The 17,488-nt window shown below is 35.8% G+C and overlaps 1 protein-coding gene across 1 annotated transcript in view; it reads right to left on the minus strand.

The window, feature by feature from the left end:
* Positions 1-17,488, minus strand: part of Usp34 (ubiquitin specific peptidase 34) — a 239,249-nt gene that overhangs the window by 25,693 nt on the left and 196,068 nt on the right. The window contains exons 59-69 of the mRNA XM_008844481.3: positions 15,827-15,907; positions 13,985-14,070; positions 13,154-13,322; positions 12,982-13,056; positions 11,023-11,174; positions 7,886-7,934; positions 7,690-7,794; positions 7,567-7,611; positions 5,943-6,047; positions 4,538-4,685; positions 333-967 (exon numbers count right to left, since the gene is read on the minus strand). Coding sequence (XP_008842703.1) covers positions 333-967; positions 4,538-4,685; positions 5,943-6,047; positions 7,567-7,611; positions 7,690-7,794; positions 7,886-7,934; positions 11,023-11,174; positions 12,982-13,056; positions 13,154-13,322; positions 13,985-14,070; positions 15,827-15,907 — 1,650 coding nt within the window. The remainder of the gene's footprint in view (positions 1-332; positions 968-4,537; positions 4,686-5,942; positions 6,048-7,566; positions 7,612-7,689; positions 7,795-7,885; positions 7,935-11,022; positions 11,175-12,981; positions 13,057-13,153; positions 13,323-13,984; positions 14,071-15,826; positions 15,908-17,488) is intronic.

Here is a 17,488-nt window from a genome sequence, read left to right on the forward strand (position 1 = left end):
TAAGCTCCATTGGAGACAAAATTTTTACATCAATCTAAGAAAATATAACCACGTATTTATCAATTTTATGACAATATAACACTATATAAGGGTATTCAAGAAAGCAAACATGTTAAGTCCTTAAGAATGGTTGGTAAGGATGTAGCTCAAGGGCAGAGCAGGTACCTAGGCCAAAGCAAGGTCCGGGGTTGAATTCCTAGCTTTGAAAAATAAAAGGGGGATGAATGATTATAAAGTTAAGACTATTCTATATTTTGTCATTTCTTAAATGGGAAAGTTATATTGCTAATCAATCTTAGGGCAGAGATATTACGAGTATTAATTTTACTCACTCCAGGGTATTGGCTGGCATGTGGTGTAAGATTCTTAAAGGCCCACTGGATGTTCTGATGAGAAGCCAGTTGTCGTGTGAATGCAGGAGATTGCTCACAGCAGAGCCTCAGAATGCCGTAGTAGGCAGGCAGCATCCCACGGTTAAAAAGCACCACATCCTGATCATCATGGTCAGCAAGGATGTAATTGAAGGCAATGTTCTTGGTTACCACTGGGTTTTGAACAATAAGGCGGATATTCTCTGGACAGTCAGCACATACATTGTACCAAAATGAAAGCAAAGCCTGTTTATTGTGATTTGTAGCTATTGCTGGCTCAGAAAGTTTAGGCTGGAAAAGGTTCCACAAATCCATGAAATATGTGGAAAACATCAGCTTCTCAGTTTTGGAAATTAAACAATAAGTCATAAAGCTAAAATAGGGCACTAGCTTTGTAGTGCCATGAACAGCAGCATCAACATAAAGTTTGGCTCTTGAGAGCAAACCAAGGAGCACGTTGTAGACCTGATGTAGGACTACTGTTGTGTCTGGACTGAGTGGAAGGTCACGGGTTGGGATGTGCAAAGACCTTGTTGACCGGAACATCTGGCGGAATGAATTGCTTGGTATAAGGGACACCAGAAGATAAGCTGCAGCTATAAAATGTAAAACAAAACTGTCAGATCCTTATAAGATTTAAATAGACTGAAGAGCAGTCATTAAACACAAAGCCACTCTTCCCTTCAATAATAAAAATGAATAAAAAATGAAAGGGCATGACATTTCTTAAACATCTTTCTGCTTCACCCTTGGCCCCAAAGATTCCTGAAGGATAATAAACACCTTCCATTCTGCCACTCTTATATTTAAGTGGTTACAATAATCACCGTTAGCAGAAGTTACCCTTTTTTTTTTAAATTTTTGAGCAGGTTTTCAGAACATCCTTCAAGCTAGACTGAACTCCTGATACTCCTCTTCTACCTAAGTGATGGCTAGTAGAACTAGTTTTCAAATCTATTTTGTTCAGCTTTTCCAAGATGCAGAATTTTCCCACTTTGCAATTTATTTCTTCTGAAGAAATAGTATGATTTAATAAAGAGAACAAATATCATTTGGAAGAAGAAGCCCTACCAAAAGGTGCTTGATACTGCGAAATCATTTACTATTTTATGGTCTTAGTTTCTGGTCACTTAAAAAACAACCAGTATTCTGTAATAATTGAGAGATAATTGCACAAATTTATATGGTTATAAAGAGAGAATGAGATCTATAATAAAGGTTTTTTTTGTAGCATGTAAAATTATGTATGCCACTGATAAATATTAACTTGAATTCCTCCTTTAGCATACTTGAAAACTATCATTAAACATATTATAATTCTAAAGTTAATGTCTTTTGGGGCGGTAGGGACTCCCTAGGCTCAGTCTACCTGGAAGTCATTATGTAAACCATGGTGGCCTCGATCTCCCAGAGATCCATCTGCCTTTGCCTCCCAAGGGCTGGGATTAAAAGGAATGCACCACTATGCTGGGCACTGAAATAAATGTCTTGTTAGACATTAACTATATGCACTTATATGAGTAAAAAATTAATCTAGGTACTGGGTCTTGTTTTATACATCAAAGTTGAAAGAAACTGACTTCTACTCTACAACTATTTTAAAGATAAAATAGGTATATATATATGTACCCAGAGACTCAACTTTTTTAAGATTCACAGATATTTCTTAAAGCTATTTTATGACATTTGGAAGCATTTCTCTTTAGTTTTTCATGTAAATGCTACCTGAATTGTTATTCTAAAAATATATTCCTTCTATTCAAACATTTGGTTCTGTGCATCAAAAGGATTTTTTTCTTCCTTTGCAGTTTTCATTGATGTAATTTTACACGATGGTACCCAGGTTTTTTTTTTTTGTTGTTGTTGGTCTTTTTGAGACAGGGTCTCCCTGTAGCCCCAGCTGTCCTGGAACTCACTATGTAGAGCAGGCTGGCCTTGAACTCACAGAGATCCGCCTGCCTCTGCTTCCCAAGTGCTGGGACTACAGGTGTGACCACCACGCCTGGCTAATTTTTCAATTTTAAGTAATGCCACTGGACATCTACATTTTGGATGATTTACTTACACTAGAACTCCTGAAATGGTATTAAGCAGCTAGAAGGGACAAAACTTTTTAAAAGATCTTGGCATAAACTACAAAATGGACTTTTGTGAAGGGGTTATTACAATATTAACAGTATGCTCAAGAATTCATTTCCACAGCACTAACATGAAAATTAACCTAACATCTAACGAAAAACCTTTATTTCAATTTCAGTTGTTCTTACTGTTTTGTGCATTTAGGAGTCAGAACACAAATGACAATCAGTAGACGTGTTAGCTATTATAAACATCCCACCATTACGGGATTATGGGGTTAACAAAAGTAGCTGAAAAAGCAAGATCATGGGCAGAGTGCCAATCCATGGGTGCCCTCTACTGAAATGTCTTTCTCAAATAAATCTTTGATTTCAAAACAGATGGAACATACAGTTCTCATACAACCCTCATTCAATTCCCACTACCATTAACATCTATTACTATTATGCTAAAGGTACTGTGATTAAGGAACTAACAATGGCAAATTGATATTTGTTCCACACTATAGATTTCACTAGTTTTGAACCAGGGTCTGTCTGTTTGCTTCTAGAATCCTACTTGGCAAATTATAGTTAACTGTAACATCTCCTCTTGGTTCTGACACTTTCTTACACACCTTGTTTTTGATGACTTGGATAGTTTTGAGCAATACTAGGTAGGCAGTTCACAGAATGTAACTCAAACTGAGTTTATCTGATGTTTATCATGATTTGGCTCAGAATAAGGATTTTGGGGAAGATCATAACGATGATCTTTTATATTATACCATGTCAGGGAATACTCTACCAACTGGATTTGGTGATAATAACCATTTTAATCACTTGGCTGAGTTGGTATCTGTCAGTTTCTATACTGTCAAGTTAATTCTGACATTCCCTATATTCTCCTCTTTAAATTAATAAGCTCATATCAAGGAGGAATTAAGTTCCACCTTTTTGCGAGTATGCAGAAATTATTCATTATTCTCCTATACAGATTTCTTTTATTTTTTCAATTACTTATTTCTATTAGTATGGACTCATGGCTGTGAGTTAGTAAACAGTATTATCTTGTTACTGAAATTGTTCAAGCTTTAGCAACTGGAGTTCTTTGAGGAGCTTTGTGTCCCTTTAAGGACACAGCCACATGTCTGTTGAATATTTCTTTACATTAAGGCATTATACAAATGTGCTAACTCATCTTAATTACTGCTTGCCCTAATATCATTATTTCTCCGAAGAGTTATGAAACTTTTTATTTATTTTTTGGTCTTTTTGAGACAGGGTCTCCCTGTATAGCCCCAGCTGTCCTGGAACTCACTATGTAGACCAGGCTGGCCTTGAACTCACAGAGATCCGCCTGCTTCTGCCTCCGCCTCCCGAGGGCTGGGATTAAAGGCGTGCGCCACCACGCCCCCGCATGAATCTTTTTTTTCCAACAGACAGCTGGGAAAACAGGGCTTCAATGACTAAAGAAATTTCAAAGTAATTATCTGGATTTTTTCTTTGAACTATCAAAAGTGGATATATTATGTTTATTAACAAGCAATTTCTTGCCCAGTGAAATGTCTATTTTTGCTATTTGTACATTTGTCTTTCAAAATTTCTTATTTATTCTCTAATGGCTTGGGTGCAAAAGATCGGTATTCTCATGATTACGCTCAGTATTTTTCCGTCTTAATTCTTTTATTCTTAGATTTATGAAAAGTTACTTTTAAGGCAGGGTTTTCTCATCTTTTACATCCTTTACCAATACTGATCATGCCTTAAAACTCTATCAAGCAAGGAAATAAAGACAGGAGTAATGATGTCATCCAAGAAAGAAAATGGTTTCTTCATCTTTAAAAAACCCCACAAAATACTATAAATACTTTTAAAACACTGTCACACGTTTTCAAATACTAATACAAAATCAAAAAACCCAAAACAAAAACCCAGAACAAAAACTCAACAACTGGCCTTTTAGGACAACTTTAAGAATTTTATATTATACAACGGGCATTATCACTGGTACCCCAAAAAACTCTAAAAAGCAAACCAACAGTTAAAACAAACCTAAAATGTGGAAGAACAACAAATAGTTGACTCAGTTTTGAACATTTGACTTACAAGTCCTGACTCTAGGATAATTGTGAGCCAAAAGAAACCGTTCGACCCAGTTTTCCATATTCTGAAGGACCCAGCTGTGTGCAAGTTTATTTCGGGGTGTCTGTACTGCCAACCAGTCCAGACACTGAGAAGGATTGTACTCAATAACCTACAAATGAAATGACAAAAAAGAATATAAGGTCAACTAAATGAACAATTACTTTTTTAACTTCTTTAGGTATATGCCATCAAATATTTACCCTAAGTGGTTTTTGTTGTTGTTAAACTAGAATTTTCAAGGAAAGTTCACTCCTTTTTCCCTGCTATGCTTAAAGCTACTTAGGTCTAGTAGCAAAAATGCTGAAGCTACAAAATTTAAAGTAACGCAGGACTAAAATAAAAGGCTAAACATAAGAATCCAATGACTTTTAGGTCTTACTAAGTTTATTTACTTAAAAATATTTTTGGCTAGAAGTATGGCTCAGTGGTAGAACATTTTCCTAGCGTAAAGTCCTGGATTCCATCCTAAGCATCAACAGGGAAAGAAGTCCTTTTAATTCTCATATTTCCTTTTCCAGTTGCATGCCCAAACTATTACTACGACACGAGACTACAAAAGAGCTTACTGAATTGATGTGAAGATTTTTTTCAAGGGTAAAGGGAATCTCAGAAATCTGGAGCAGTGATTGGCAAACACCCTGTAGGCCAAATTCTATGGCTGCTTATTTTGACATTTTATTGGAACATAGTCAAGCCCACTATTTTTTAACTCACAGTTGGCTTTTTGGTTAAAACAGCAGAGTGGAATATTTTCAACAGGTGTGTAATCTAAAAAACCTAAAATGTTTGCCATCTGACCTCTTGTCTAAAGCTTTTCTAATTCTAAGAAATTTTGTTACACAGCACTAACTCTGGAAGAAAAGAAGTGGGTGGTATTTCTCCTACTATTTCTGTCAACTGCTAAAAACACTTGGTTTATATTTCTAGGGCTTATAGTTGCTTTAAGGGATTTTTCTTGAGGATAGAGGAACAGCAACTTCACACTGGCTTAAGCCATTCAAGCCAAAGAAAAAGAAACTTGGAAACTTAAGAGGGCAATGGTGGTATATAAACGCATGAGGGCAGGGGAGAATATTGGAAATGTCTGCACCTTCCACTCAATTTTGCTGTGTAAAGCTGCTCTAAAAATAAAGAAAGTAGCTGGGCGTGGTGGCACATGCCTTTAATCCCAGGCTGAGGCAGGCAGATCTCTGTGAGTTCAAGGCCAGCCTGGTCTAGTAGTGAGTTCCAAGACAGCTGGAGCTACAAGGAGACCCTGTCTCAAAAAGACGGAAAAAAAAGAAAAAAAGAAAAAAAGAATGTAAATGGGAATGGGGTCAGATGTAAAATCCTTGGGAAGACAGAAAACACTTGCTCCAAGACTTACCTCCCATATCCTCTGCAGAATGTAAGATGCAAAAGGAGGCATTCCGGGAGGCCCACCAGCAAATTCCATTAGCATAGTCAACAATTTAAAGAAAGGATTGGCTGCCTAGAAGACAAATATCTTTGTTTAGATTAATTTCAACTATGTTATTCAGCAGAAAAGAAACACACTCTTCTTTATTATTTTTATTTTATGTGTATGGGTGTATTGCCTACATATAGGTAAGTGCGCCTGTGTCGTGCAATGCGTGTGGAGGTCAGAAGAGGCTGTCAGATCCCCTGGGACTGGAGTTACAGACAGCTGTTAGCTGCCATGTGGGTGCTGGGATTAGAACCTGGGTCTTCTGCAAGAACAACCAGTGTTCTTAACTGCCAAGCCATCTCTCCAGCCCCAAAGAAACACTCTTCTAAACTCATTCAAATCTGCTGTTAGGTTGAGCGTATTCAGTAAACATTCTTGCATATGAACTTGAACTACTTGCTATCAAATCAAGATCAGCTAGGAGATACAATCAATTATGTGGAAGGCACATTGAACAGATTTTTCTGGATGTCAAATGTATTTGGAAAAAAAGTAATTTAAACAATTTGGGCTGGAGAGATGGTTCAGTGGTTAAGGGCATTGGCTGCTCTTGCAGAGGATCCATGTTTAGTTCCCAGCACCCACATGGCGGGTAACAACTGTCCGAAACTCTAGTTCCAGGGGATCTAATACCCTCTTCTGACCTCTATGGGCACTGCATGACATGGGTGTACTCACATGCATGCAGGCAATACACTCATCACATTAAAAAAATTATTATAAATCGGCAACTAAACATTCTATATATCGATGGTATATGTAATGTTCTGAAATATATACACGGTGTGTGAAATGGTGAAATTCAGCAAATTAACATGTGTTACCTCACATAATTATTTTTATGGTTAAAAAAAAATTAAAGTCCATTCCCTTAGCAATTTTCAATTACATTATTCACTATAGATACAATGCTGTACATGAGAAATCTGCAACTCATTCCTCCTGTCTAATAAAAAATTTTCATCCCCCAAGAATGTCTCATTGATTATTTCCATTAAATGTTTTCTGTAGCAATTTCTGATCACTGAGAAATCATTTGCAATAATTTCTGACAGGAACTGAAATAGGCAATGCTTCTATTATTAAAAAAACTATTATGGCCAGGTGTGGTGGTGCATGCCTTTAATCCCAGCACTTGGGAGGCAGAGATCTCTGTGAGTTCAAGGCCAGCCTGGTCTACATAGTGAGTTCCAGGACAGATGGGGCTACAGGGTCTCAAAAAGACCAAAAAAACCGCACAAAAAACCAACCAACCAACCAACCAACCAACCAACCAACCAACCAACCAACCAACCAACCAAACCAACCAAACAACCAAAACTATTGTTTCTATTCTATGATACTATATTGTATTGTCCATATATTTCCCCATATATGCAGGTCTTAAGGTTCAAGCAAAACAACTTTGAAGACTACATCTAAGTAGTAATCTGATATATACTGACTATATTCATATTTAGTTGAAAAATTGTATTTGTAATAAAACATGAAGGAATAACTCAGTTTACTAAAACTGCATGCTTACTAGTGACCACTTACATACCTCAGGAGTCAACTTTGCTATTGAAGTGAAAAGCATAGAAATAATCTGAAACACAAAAAAGCAGGATTTTAGAACAGCCTCTTTAAAATTATAAAAAAATTTAAAGCTGCTTTTAGCACTTACATGTTCTGCAAGTCGATTGTTGTACCGACACAGGCTGAAAATTAGATTACAAGTTTGTCTTATGTTGATGCCATCACGAATATGTTGAAATAAGAAGGGAAATCCCTGTTTTTTAAAAAAAAAAAAAAAGTTTATTTAAGAACTGTTAAATTACTTTTAGGGTGATTAAACTGTTTAATATTAGTCAAGGTATTACCTTTCCTCCTGTTAATGCTGCCATGTCAGTCTGTGACAATGTCAAATGCCTAAAAGAAAATATTAGTGGAAATAAATCTTTTCCATGTGCACTACTGTGTAGTTACTTACATCATGACATGCATGAAAATTGTCAATACTATCATAGCCACACCAACCTGCCATTGTAAAATTTGGGGGAAGGGAGTGTTTGATGGCAGGATTTGCTTGCTAAGCATCTTTTAGGCAATTTTCCATTACTGGTAATATGGGAACCCAATTTACTTTATTTCTATTTCATTAAATCAATAAAATTTGTATATTAAATTGCTAGAATGGATCTAATTTTACTTTGACAGCTGTTTTTTCTGACATCAGATTCTTTAAAACAAACGTAATAAATATTGTCACCTAATTTAAAATTAATACATTTAACTTTTACAAAAATTCAGATAAATTAAAAATTAGAATAGTGTCAAGTATCTCAATACACAAGTTCAAATTTACCCAAATAATAGCCAATCTTGTTTCACTTTTATCACCAGTCACCCAATATGCATTATTCTGAGGCAAATTCCAGATATTTTATCATTTAATCCATAAATCTCAATACATAGCTCAGATATTTCAATAACATAACCACAGTACCGTTATCCATGCCTACAGTAAAGCAACAATTCCTTACTATCTTACAATAGCCATTGTACAAATTTCCTCAAGTTTCTAAAAAATATTTTATACTTTATTTGTTTCGATCTGGATCTGAATGAAAGCTGTTACAATTGGTTTAAATGTCTTTAAATTTTTTAATCTATTGGTTTCCCTTAGAACTTTGATTATTGCAATTTATCCATTGAAGAAAGCAGTTTGTCCTGTAGCACTTCCAATATTTATGTTTTGCTAATTGTATCCTGGTGGTGGTGTTTTAGCACATTCAACTGTTCCTGTAAAGCGGTAGGTAGATCTAAAGACTTGATTAGATCTAGGTTTGACTTTTTAATCAAGGGCATTTTGTAGGTGGTAGTGTGGACTTTCCTCAGGGAGACACATAACGAAGGGTTAGTCCTTTTATAACATTTTCCACCAGTGATGACCATGGATGCATTTGGGGTTACAAAACAATGACTTTCTAATTCCAACATTCCTTGCTCATTTATTAGTTCAAACATTTCTGTATTGATGAACTTTCCCTTATCCATCATTTGGTTGCCATGACCTTTTACTTCTTGCAGGTAAGATAAACATATCTTTCATACCATTTCCTTTATCAGTATTCAAAATAAAGATGTGAATTTCCAGTATGCTTCAAACGTTGCCAGGTTTTTCAAATTTTCTTTTTAGTTTATCATTCTGAGCTTATCAATTTAAACATCTTGATGTGTTTCACACTCCATCATAGTTATTAATATTTTTGATGTGCAACTTGTCCAACATATGAGCAACAGAAACTCCTAAAGTAAGTTGAGTCCTTTGAACATGACCTCAGTAGTCTATTTAAGTCACCATACTTTTCAAAATGAGAAAACATTCCAAGATTCTCACTCACTTCATGCCCAGAACCTGGTCACATAATACTTTTTTATATTAGTAACAATATAACTACTGAAACAGTTCAGGATAATTTTGCAATTCTTGTTTTCCTTCATGTACATCCTATTAGAAAATGTACATCCTATTAGAAAATAACAGTTAAAGTATTCTGAATATACTTTAATTCCTCTCCACTGGCTATATCACCTCCTTAAAATAGAGTAAGGTTCATTTATTTCATTATTTCTTTGATTTTTAGATATCGCTTCTTATATATTTATTTATAATCATACACAACATTTACAGGATTCCAATGTTAAGTCTACAAAATAAACATTTTGTTTTGCCAATCTTCCATTTCTGTCCCCTCCACCTTGTTTTCTCTCACCTCCACTGGAAACCATATTACTTAAAGATTATTTGATATATAGCTGATTCTTGATATTTGAGTAGTCACATCCTATGAAATGCTACAAACACTGAATTACCAAAAATCAAATCATTGCTCCTATGGAAAATACAGAAGTAAGTCCCTGCAAGCCTGTTGTAACATTTTCATCAAGTAATTAATACATTACCATATTTTACAGGTATTTTGTTAAATGACGCCTTATTTAATATGTATTATTCAGTAACATTGAACTTATAGCCAACAGCATTGTAACTCATGTCTAAATAAAACTTAAGTGATATATTTATTTTCACTCTAAGGCACATCACAGCTTCCCTTAAGCTTAGGACCACAAAATGGCACTTCATGAAGTGTTATGCTTGGGAGCCATTTTAAACAGTGACATCGCCAAGGAGAAGCATAAATATTTGAAAAATGTGGCATACATTATGAGAAGTACATTTGTTTACAACACGAAAATCTAAACAAGACAGCTGACCACTGCTTTGTCTGACCTCAGCTGGGAAAGCACGTGCCAGGAACTCCAATCTCTCGCCACCCTGAATACACATGTGTCTGTGGATGACTATGAAAGCTCCTTAAGTATTGATGTCAGCATTACAAATAAATTTTATAAGTATGTGACTTTGTAAACAGTAATGCATGAATGAAGATCAGCTATACACATATACATTCTTTCTCTTAGTGTTTCTTTTCCTAAAAAGTATTATAAAATATACAATCTTCCCTACCTGGTCTTTTGAAGGGAGAAGAAGAAGGAAGGGGAGGAAGGATATGTGTGTATCATAAAGATTTCTCCATGGTATTAGCACAGATGAAGTCCATACTTCCTTTTTTTTTTTGACTAGTTCCTTTCTGATGAACACTGAGCTACCTCCAGTCTTTTGCTACCAGAAATGCTACTTATAAATACCTCTGCACATATATCTCTCTGTATTTTGGGGCAGAACCCTGGAAGTATAGTTGCTAGGGTAAGAACAGAACATCCATCGAATTTTGCTATATTTTTATATAGAATTCTTCAATGACTATTTCTAACATGACTCAGAGACGAGTTTAGTAGAAAGGACTGGAATTCTTAAGCCACAAAAGTTGAAGTGATGTTTGTTATTATTTAAAAAAGACTTGTAATAAAAACTGAATAGAGATAGAACAATTATGTATAAAGAATAAAACCAAACACGCTGTAAGCATTTTTGAATGTTGAAACATTTCACCTTTCTGAGCGAGACTGTTCAACCAAAAGAGCAACTAAAGCTATCATCTTTTCAAGGGCAGCAGGCCTGTATTTTTCTTCTGCCAGAGAGAGGATATCTTCTTCTTCTTCTTCTTCTTCCCCTTCTTCCTCTGACAATACTTCAACTTGAGGCTAATTGGAACAAAATTCAATTTTAATATGGTATTAGTTTCAACTTCATCCTTGTTTCAATAGGTAAATGGTGGAAGGAACAGGTATTATGGGGAAAAAAAAACCCCAGCATTTAAAGGTTAAACCCCACTTAATATAGTGTGAACCACATTCAGGACAATTTTAGACTAAGTTGGCAAAATATACTGAAGAAAGGTAAGCAAACTCTTTGGATGATTAATCAAGATAAAATATTAGGAGCATGATAAAACAGTATTTTCTATTGAATAAAGATGCCAGTCACACACACAAAAGACATCTTTTGTAGTTTCTAGATAATCTAAGTAGAAGGTATTTCTTTTATTGTTACTATTTTTATTTTATGTGTATGAGTGTATGGCCTGCATGTGTGTAAGTGCACCTGTATTGTGCAATGCCTGCAGAGGTCAGAAGAGGGTGATGATCTCCTGGAACTGGAGTTATGGATGGTTGTTAGCCACCATGTGGGTGCTGGGAACCCAAACCCAGGTTCTCTACAAGAGTAGCCAGTGCTCTTAACCTCTGAGCCATCTCTCCAGCCCCAAGTAGTAAGTATTTCAAAGAGATATTCACTTGGGCTCTGAGATGCAAGCAACTGCCAGGTATGATAGTACAAGCTAGCAGTCACAGAATTTGGGTGGATGAGGCAGGAGATCATTAAGTTTGAGGCTAGCCTAGGCTACATAGTAAGATCTTTTCTTAATTTAAAAGAAGAAATGAAAACCAGTAAAGAACAGGTAGCCACATAGGCTGGAATTAGATAAAACTAGTTCATATATTTTAAGAGACAGTATATTAATGATTGAAGAGAGTTCAAGCCCAGCAGCTGGACCGTGGATCAAAGCCTCACTTATTATAATCTATAAACAAGTGAAATTCTCTAAGCCTAAAGTCTGTGTATGTCATTAAATCTAATGGAGTTGTCACAGACAATGCAAAATTCGTATCATGCTTTAATATTATTACTGGATCAGCTAATTAAATTTTTGGAAGACTCTTGAGAAATTTAATAGTGAAAAGCCTAAAAAAAAAAAGACCACTCAAAAGAAGAAACAGACAGTACATTGCATCAAAGACCCCAAAGTAAGTTTTGCTTAAATAGACAAAGTTTATTTGCTTTGTTTCAAGGACTTACCAATGAAATTCAACAGTCAATTTTTTTTGTGTGTTATAAACACACTAAAATTAACAGGAACAAGATAAACAAACTTGGAGCCAAGCCAGGAGTTGTGGCACATGCCTTTAATACCAGCACTCAGGAGGCAGAGACAGGCAGATCTCTGTGAGTTCAAGGCCAGCCTGGTCTACATAGTGAGTTCTAGGCTAGCTGGGGCTAGAGGGAGACCCTGTCTTAAAAAGACTTAAAGCGCACGCCTTTAATACCAGCACTCGGGAGGCAGAGACAGGCGGATCTCTGTGAGTTCAAGGCCAGCCTGGTCTACATAGTGAGTTCTAGGCTAGCTGGGGTTAGAAGGAGACCCTGTCTTAAAAAGACTTAAAATGCACGCCTTTAATCCCAGCACTTGGGAGGCAGAGGTAGGCGGATCTCTGTGAGTTCAAGGCCAGCCTGGTCTATAAAGTGAGTTCCAGGACAGTTAGGGCTACAAGGAGACCCTGTCTCCAAAAGACCAAAAGAAAAAAAACAAAAAACAAAAAAACCACAACAAATCTTGAAGCCTTAATAGTGCCTAAAAATAAATAAAGCGGAGTTTAAAGGTTTGTAGTATGTGATGACTGCATGTGTACTACTGGTAACATGGCCTCTGATATATGATAGAACAGTACTTACATTCTCAGGTCCTTTGGTTCCCATGTAAAAATGTACCATTGTAGATATGGCTTGCAATGAAAGCAAAAACTGGCTCTAAAAACAAGCAATTTAGAAATTTTTAATTAATAAATGAATTGGAAATGCTAAGAAAAGGTACATAATCCATATAACAAACAAGATTTAGCCCTACCTCTTCTTCACCCATTTTGGCAAATTCATAAAGGAAGGCGAAATACTCTGTAAGATGTTTGCTGTGAGGTTTTACACCATGTTCCATAATTAATAACAGAGTTCTAACAAATCGAGTGACACAGGAACGACCACCAATGTCTTCTACTGAGGCATCCACATCATCTGACCTAAAAAAAAAAAAAAGAAAGAAATAAAAAATATATACATATCTTAAGGAACATGGTTGAGTCTGGAGACTGGTATTGTCTGGGAGGAAAACTATTTTTAAAACCCCGATCTTACACCCTTAGTTTTGTGACAGGAATACCAACTGCCACTGTGTAAGTAATTATACTCCAATTACTATGACTAAATCAATTCTTAAAAAAGATTAAGTTAGCCAGGCATGGTGGAGCATGTCTTTAGTCCCAGCACTCAGGAAGCAGAGGCAGGTGAATCTCTATGAGTTTGAAGCCACCCTGGTTTACATAGTGAGTTCCAGGCCAACTGGGCGACAGGGAGACCCTGTCTCAAAAAGACCAAAAAAAAAAAAAAAAAAAAAAAAAAAAAAAAGACTAAGCTATGAAGTTAGTTGTAGAAGAAACTGAAGATGTATTTAATTAAAAACCTTCTTTATGGATAATTTTCCAATGGAACAAAATAAATATCTCCATACACATATTTAAAGATGTCTTTGTTTTAACGGCATGGTAGCACACACCTTTAATACTAACTCAGGAGACAGAGGCAGGCAGATGCCAGCCTAGTAATCAGAGTGAGTTTTAAGCTAGCTAGGGCTACCTAGTAAGACTGCCCATCTCCTCCCACCCCATCTAGAAGTACTTCTTACCCATCTTCCATTCCTGGTTGTAGATAGAGATGAGCATGTACAGGCCTCAGTCTCTGAATCACATGGATACACAAACGCTGAAACATCTATAAGGAAAAACTTGTATCAGGTAACAAAGATGTAACATAACTTCCAGGTATTCACCATTTGGCCTGCAAGATGTGGAAGTATGATGATCGGTCACCAATTGGAAACTATCCTGGGTTACACAGTGAGGCTGTACTTGAAAAATATTGTTCAGGGGCTGGAGGTATACTTCAATGGTGGAGTGCATGCTTAGCATGAACCAAGGCCCTGGGATACAAACCTCAGTACCAGAAGAAAATTTAGCTTTATGATGGCTATGGTGGTACGCACCTTTAATCCCACCACTTGACAGGCAGAGGCAGATGAGTATTGGTGAAATCGAGGTCAGCCCAGTCTATGTAGTTGTTCCAGGCCAGCCAGGGCAACACAGTGAGACCTTGTCTCAAAATAAAACAAAAAACCAACCAGCCAACCAAACAAATCAACTTTATGATAGGGAGAAAATGCCAACAAACTAGGGTTTCAGTAACATAGATTATCAAAATCACAGCTTTACAAAACCTCAGCTCATCAATATGTACTGGAGAAAATACAGTAAAAGTGAAGCCCACAGATATCATTGAGACAAATGGAAAATTCCACTTTAAGTACACCCCCCAAAATTAAAATGTATGTTCAAACAAAATCTTGTATGCAAATGATCATATCAGTATATAAAACAGACAGAAAGGAGAAATAAAGCTGGCACATGCCTGTAATCCCAGCATGCTATAGGCAGAGAAAAGGGGATTTCAGCAAGTTCAACACCAGTCTGCCTGGTGTGTTCTAGGCCAGCTAGATATAAAGTCAGACTCTTGTCTCAAAAAAACAGAAAGCAGAAGCCTCAAATGCTCAATAAATAAACAAAATGTGTTGTATCTACTCAATGGAACAGTGGATGGCAGGAAAAAAGAGAGATGTTTGTTTTGTTTTTGATTTTAAGAAAACGTCTCATTGAAGACCAGGATGATGTCAAACTCATGGTGATCCTCATGCCTCAGCCTCCTGAATGCTAGCATTACAGGCATGAGCCACCATATCCAGTTCAGATATATATTTTAACATGGACAAATCTTTAAAAGATAAAGTCAAAGCAGAACATCACAAAAGAGAACACAATGTATATGATTATTTACATAAAATGCTGAAAACAGGCAAATCTATAAAGACAGAAAGGAGAATGGTAGTATCCAGGAGGTTGAAGGAAAGAGAATAAAATTGGGAAAAATCGCTAATGTGAAGGCAGATACTTTTGGAGGTGATGGATATTTTAAGATTAGATAGTGGTTACGGTTGGAAAACTTCAGGAACAAACTAAAAAACACCAAGTTTCACAATCTGAAAGGTTTGGGCAAATTTTTCAGGGTAAGAATTCTCTTTCAGTGACAACTGGGAAGTGGCATTATTGAGTTTTTGATACTGCATTACACATGACCATAAAAACAATGTCTCATTTTCATTGTCAAAAATTTCCAATGATTTAATAAATTGGAAAATTTGACAATTCAGACTTTGTCACAGAAATTACTTACGTCCCATTCATTTAACTTTTTTGGTCATTACGGTAAGACTTAGCAGTAACAGTTTATTTTACTATATAAAGAATTGTTCACAACTGTCATTTTATAGTGAAAATTGATGTTAAGAGGCTGATAAAAATGAGAGGAAGTGACTTTTATGATAGGAGATAGATCTTTCAAACTATTTTCAATCCTATTTATAGACCAATTTAGAATAAATTGAAAGCCATTTCTTTTCAAATATATTTCTCCTTACCTGTCTCACAATTTGATTAGGACACTTAATCAGTATCTGCATTGGCCACCAGTCATCATCAGCCATGCGGTCTAAAAACCACTGTGAGAAAATAGAACATGATATAAAATTTAATCAGTAGGGCTTGTAAAAGAGAAAAGTCGCATAAAGATTACTTGTACTTTGTGTTTTGATTATTTTAGCTTCTTACTAAAATGGTTGTTATAAAATCTTAAATGGACTACAATAGCAAGTGCCAGAAGAGCCAGGGTTGCAGAGTGAGACCCTATCCCCAAAATAAAATCACATAGGCCAGGAATGGGAGGTAGAGGGAGGTGGATCTCTGTGAGAGAAAGGTCAGTTCATTATACATAGCAAGTGCCAGGCCATAACGAGTTATGTCTCAATAAATAAATAAAAATAACACTAAGGACCACTTCATCACACAACTCCACAGACGCCATTTACATTATTATATATGACCGGCATGAAAGCAACCTGAGATACTTCTAATAAAGTGGATATAAAATGGCACGGAGACAAAAAGAAATAAAGTGTGATAAGAGTTAAGAGACAAATGTGAAGTGCAGACCTTGTCTGAACATGAATAAGCAGAATTGTGGTTATACTTGAGGAAGAGAAGAGGAATGAAAGATTATTAAACGTTGAAGTAGTAAGCAAAGGAACATTCATTTTGACTATTTTCTTGTATGTTTCAAAAAATCTAAAGCTAATTTAATATTTGTGCACTATGTTACTATCTCCCGTGTCCAGAAAATCTTAAAACTTGCATTAATAGGAAGGTTTATATTCTTTGGATATTAATAAAAAAAATAATCATATTAAGACAGTAATATCATTGTCATTATCTGAGAAAATTATCTTTAGGGATGAATTTTTCTTATGATTAGAGGGAAATAAAATTGGGCATAAACTAACCTACCAGGACATATGTGGGATTTTTATAAGGGAGAAGGAAGAGAGTATTTTCAAAAATTATTATTATTCTGGGGTGTGCATATGTATGGACATCAAGGTATGCATGTGGCAGTCAGGGGACAATTTGAGGGAGATGGTTCTCTCCTCTCACCTGGATTCTAGGGATTGGACTCAAGTTGTTAGGCTTGTGTGGCAAGTGCCTCTAACCATCTTGTCAGCTTCTAAGATAGTGTTTTCAATTAACATTCCAAAGTAACGTATAAGCTGGGTGTGGTATTGCACACCTATAGAGGTCTAGTCCTCAGGAGGCTGAGACAAGATGACTGCCATTAGTTCAAGGCAATACATAGAAGCTAGTCTCAAAGAAATGAACAAACAGACTGTAAAACAACAAAACAAGTAGTTAAGTAAAAGGCAGGGAAAATGGGGAGATTTTGGCCCAAGAGTACAAAATTTGGGTTATAAGATGAATAAATTCTAGGGGCAATATATACAGTACAGTTAAATAAGATTATTAATAATTATTTACTTGAACTTGCTAAGAGAGTTGTGTGTTTAATCTTTGTAATGGATTTGAAATATAAGCTATAACATGTTTGCTAGTGAATGATATTAGGAATAACTTATACTGGAATCTTATGATTCATAACAGATAAAAAGAATTTTGCTGTAGCATTTTGGTTAAGATAAAAAAAAAAAAAAAATCAAACAAAAAAATGATAATAATAAATTTTAAATGAAAAG

The sequence above is a fragment of the Nannospalax galili genome, unplaced genomic scaffold (assembly GCF_000622305.1).
Source record: "Nannospalax galili isolate Female #2095 unplaced genomic scaffold, S.galili_v1.0 scaffold682, whole genome shotgun sequence".
In the NCBI taxonomy this organism is placed as follows: domain Eukaryota; kingdom Metazoa; phylum Chordata; class Mammalia; order Rodentia; family Spalacidae; genus Nannospalax; species Nannospalax galili.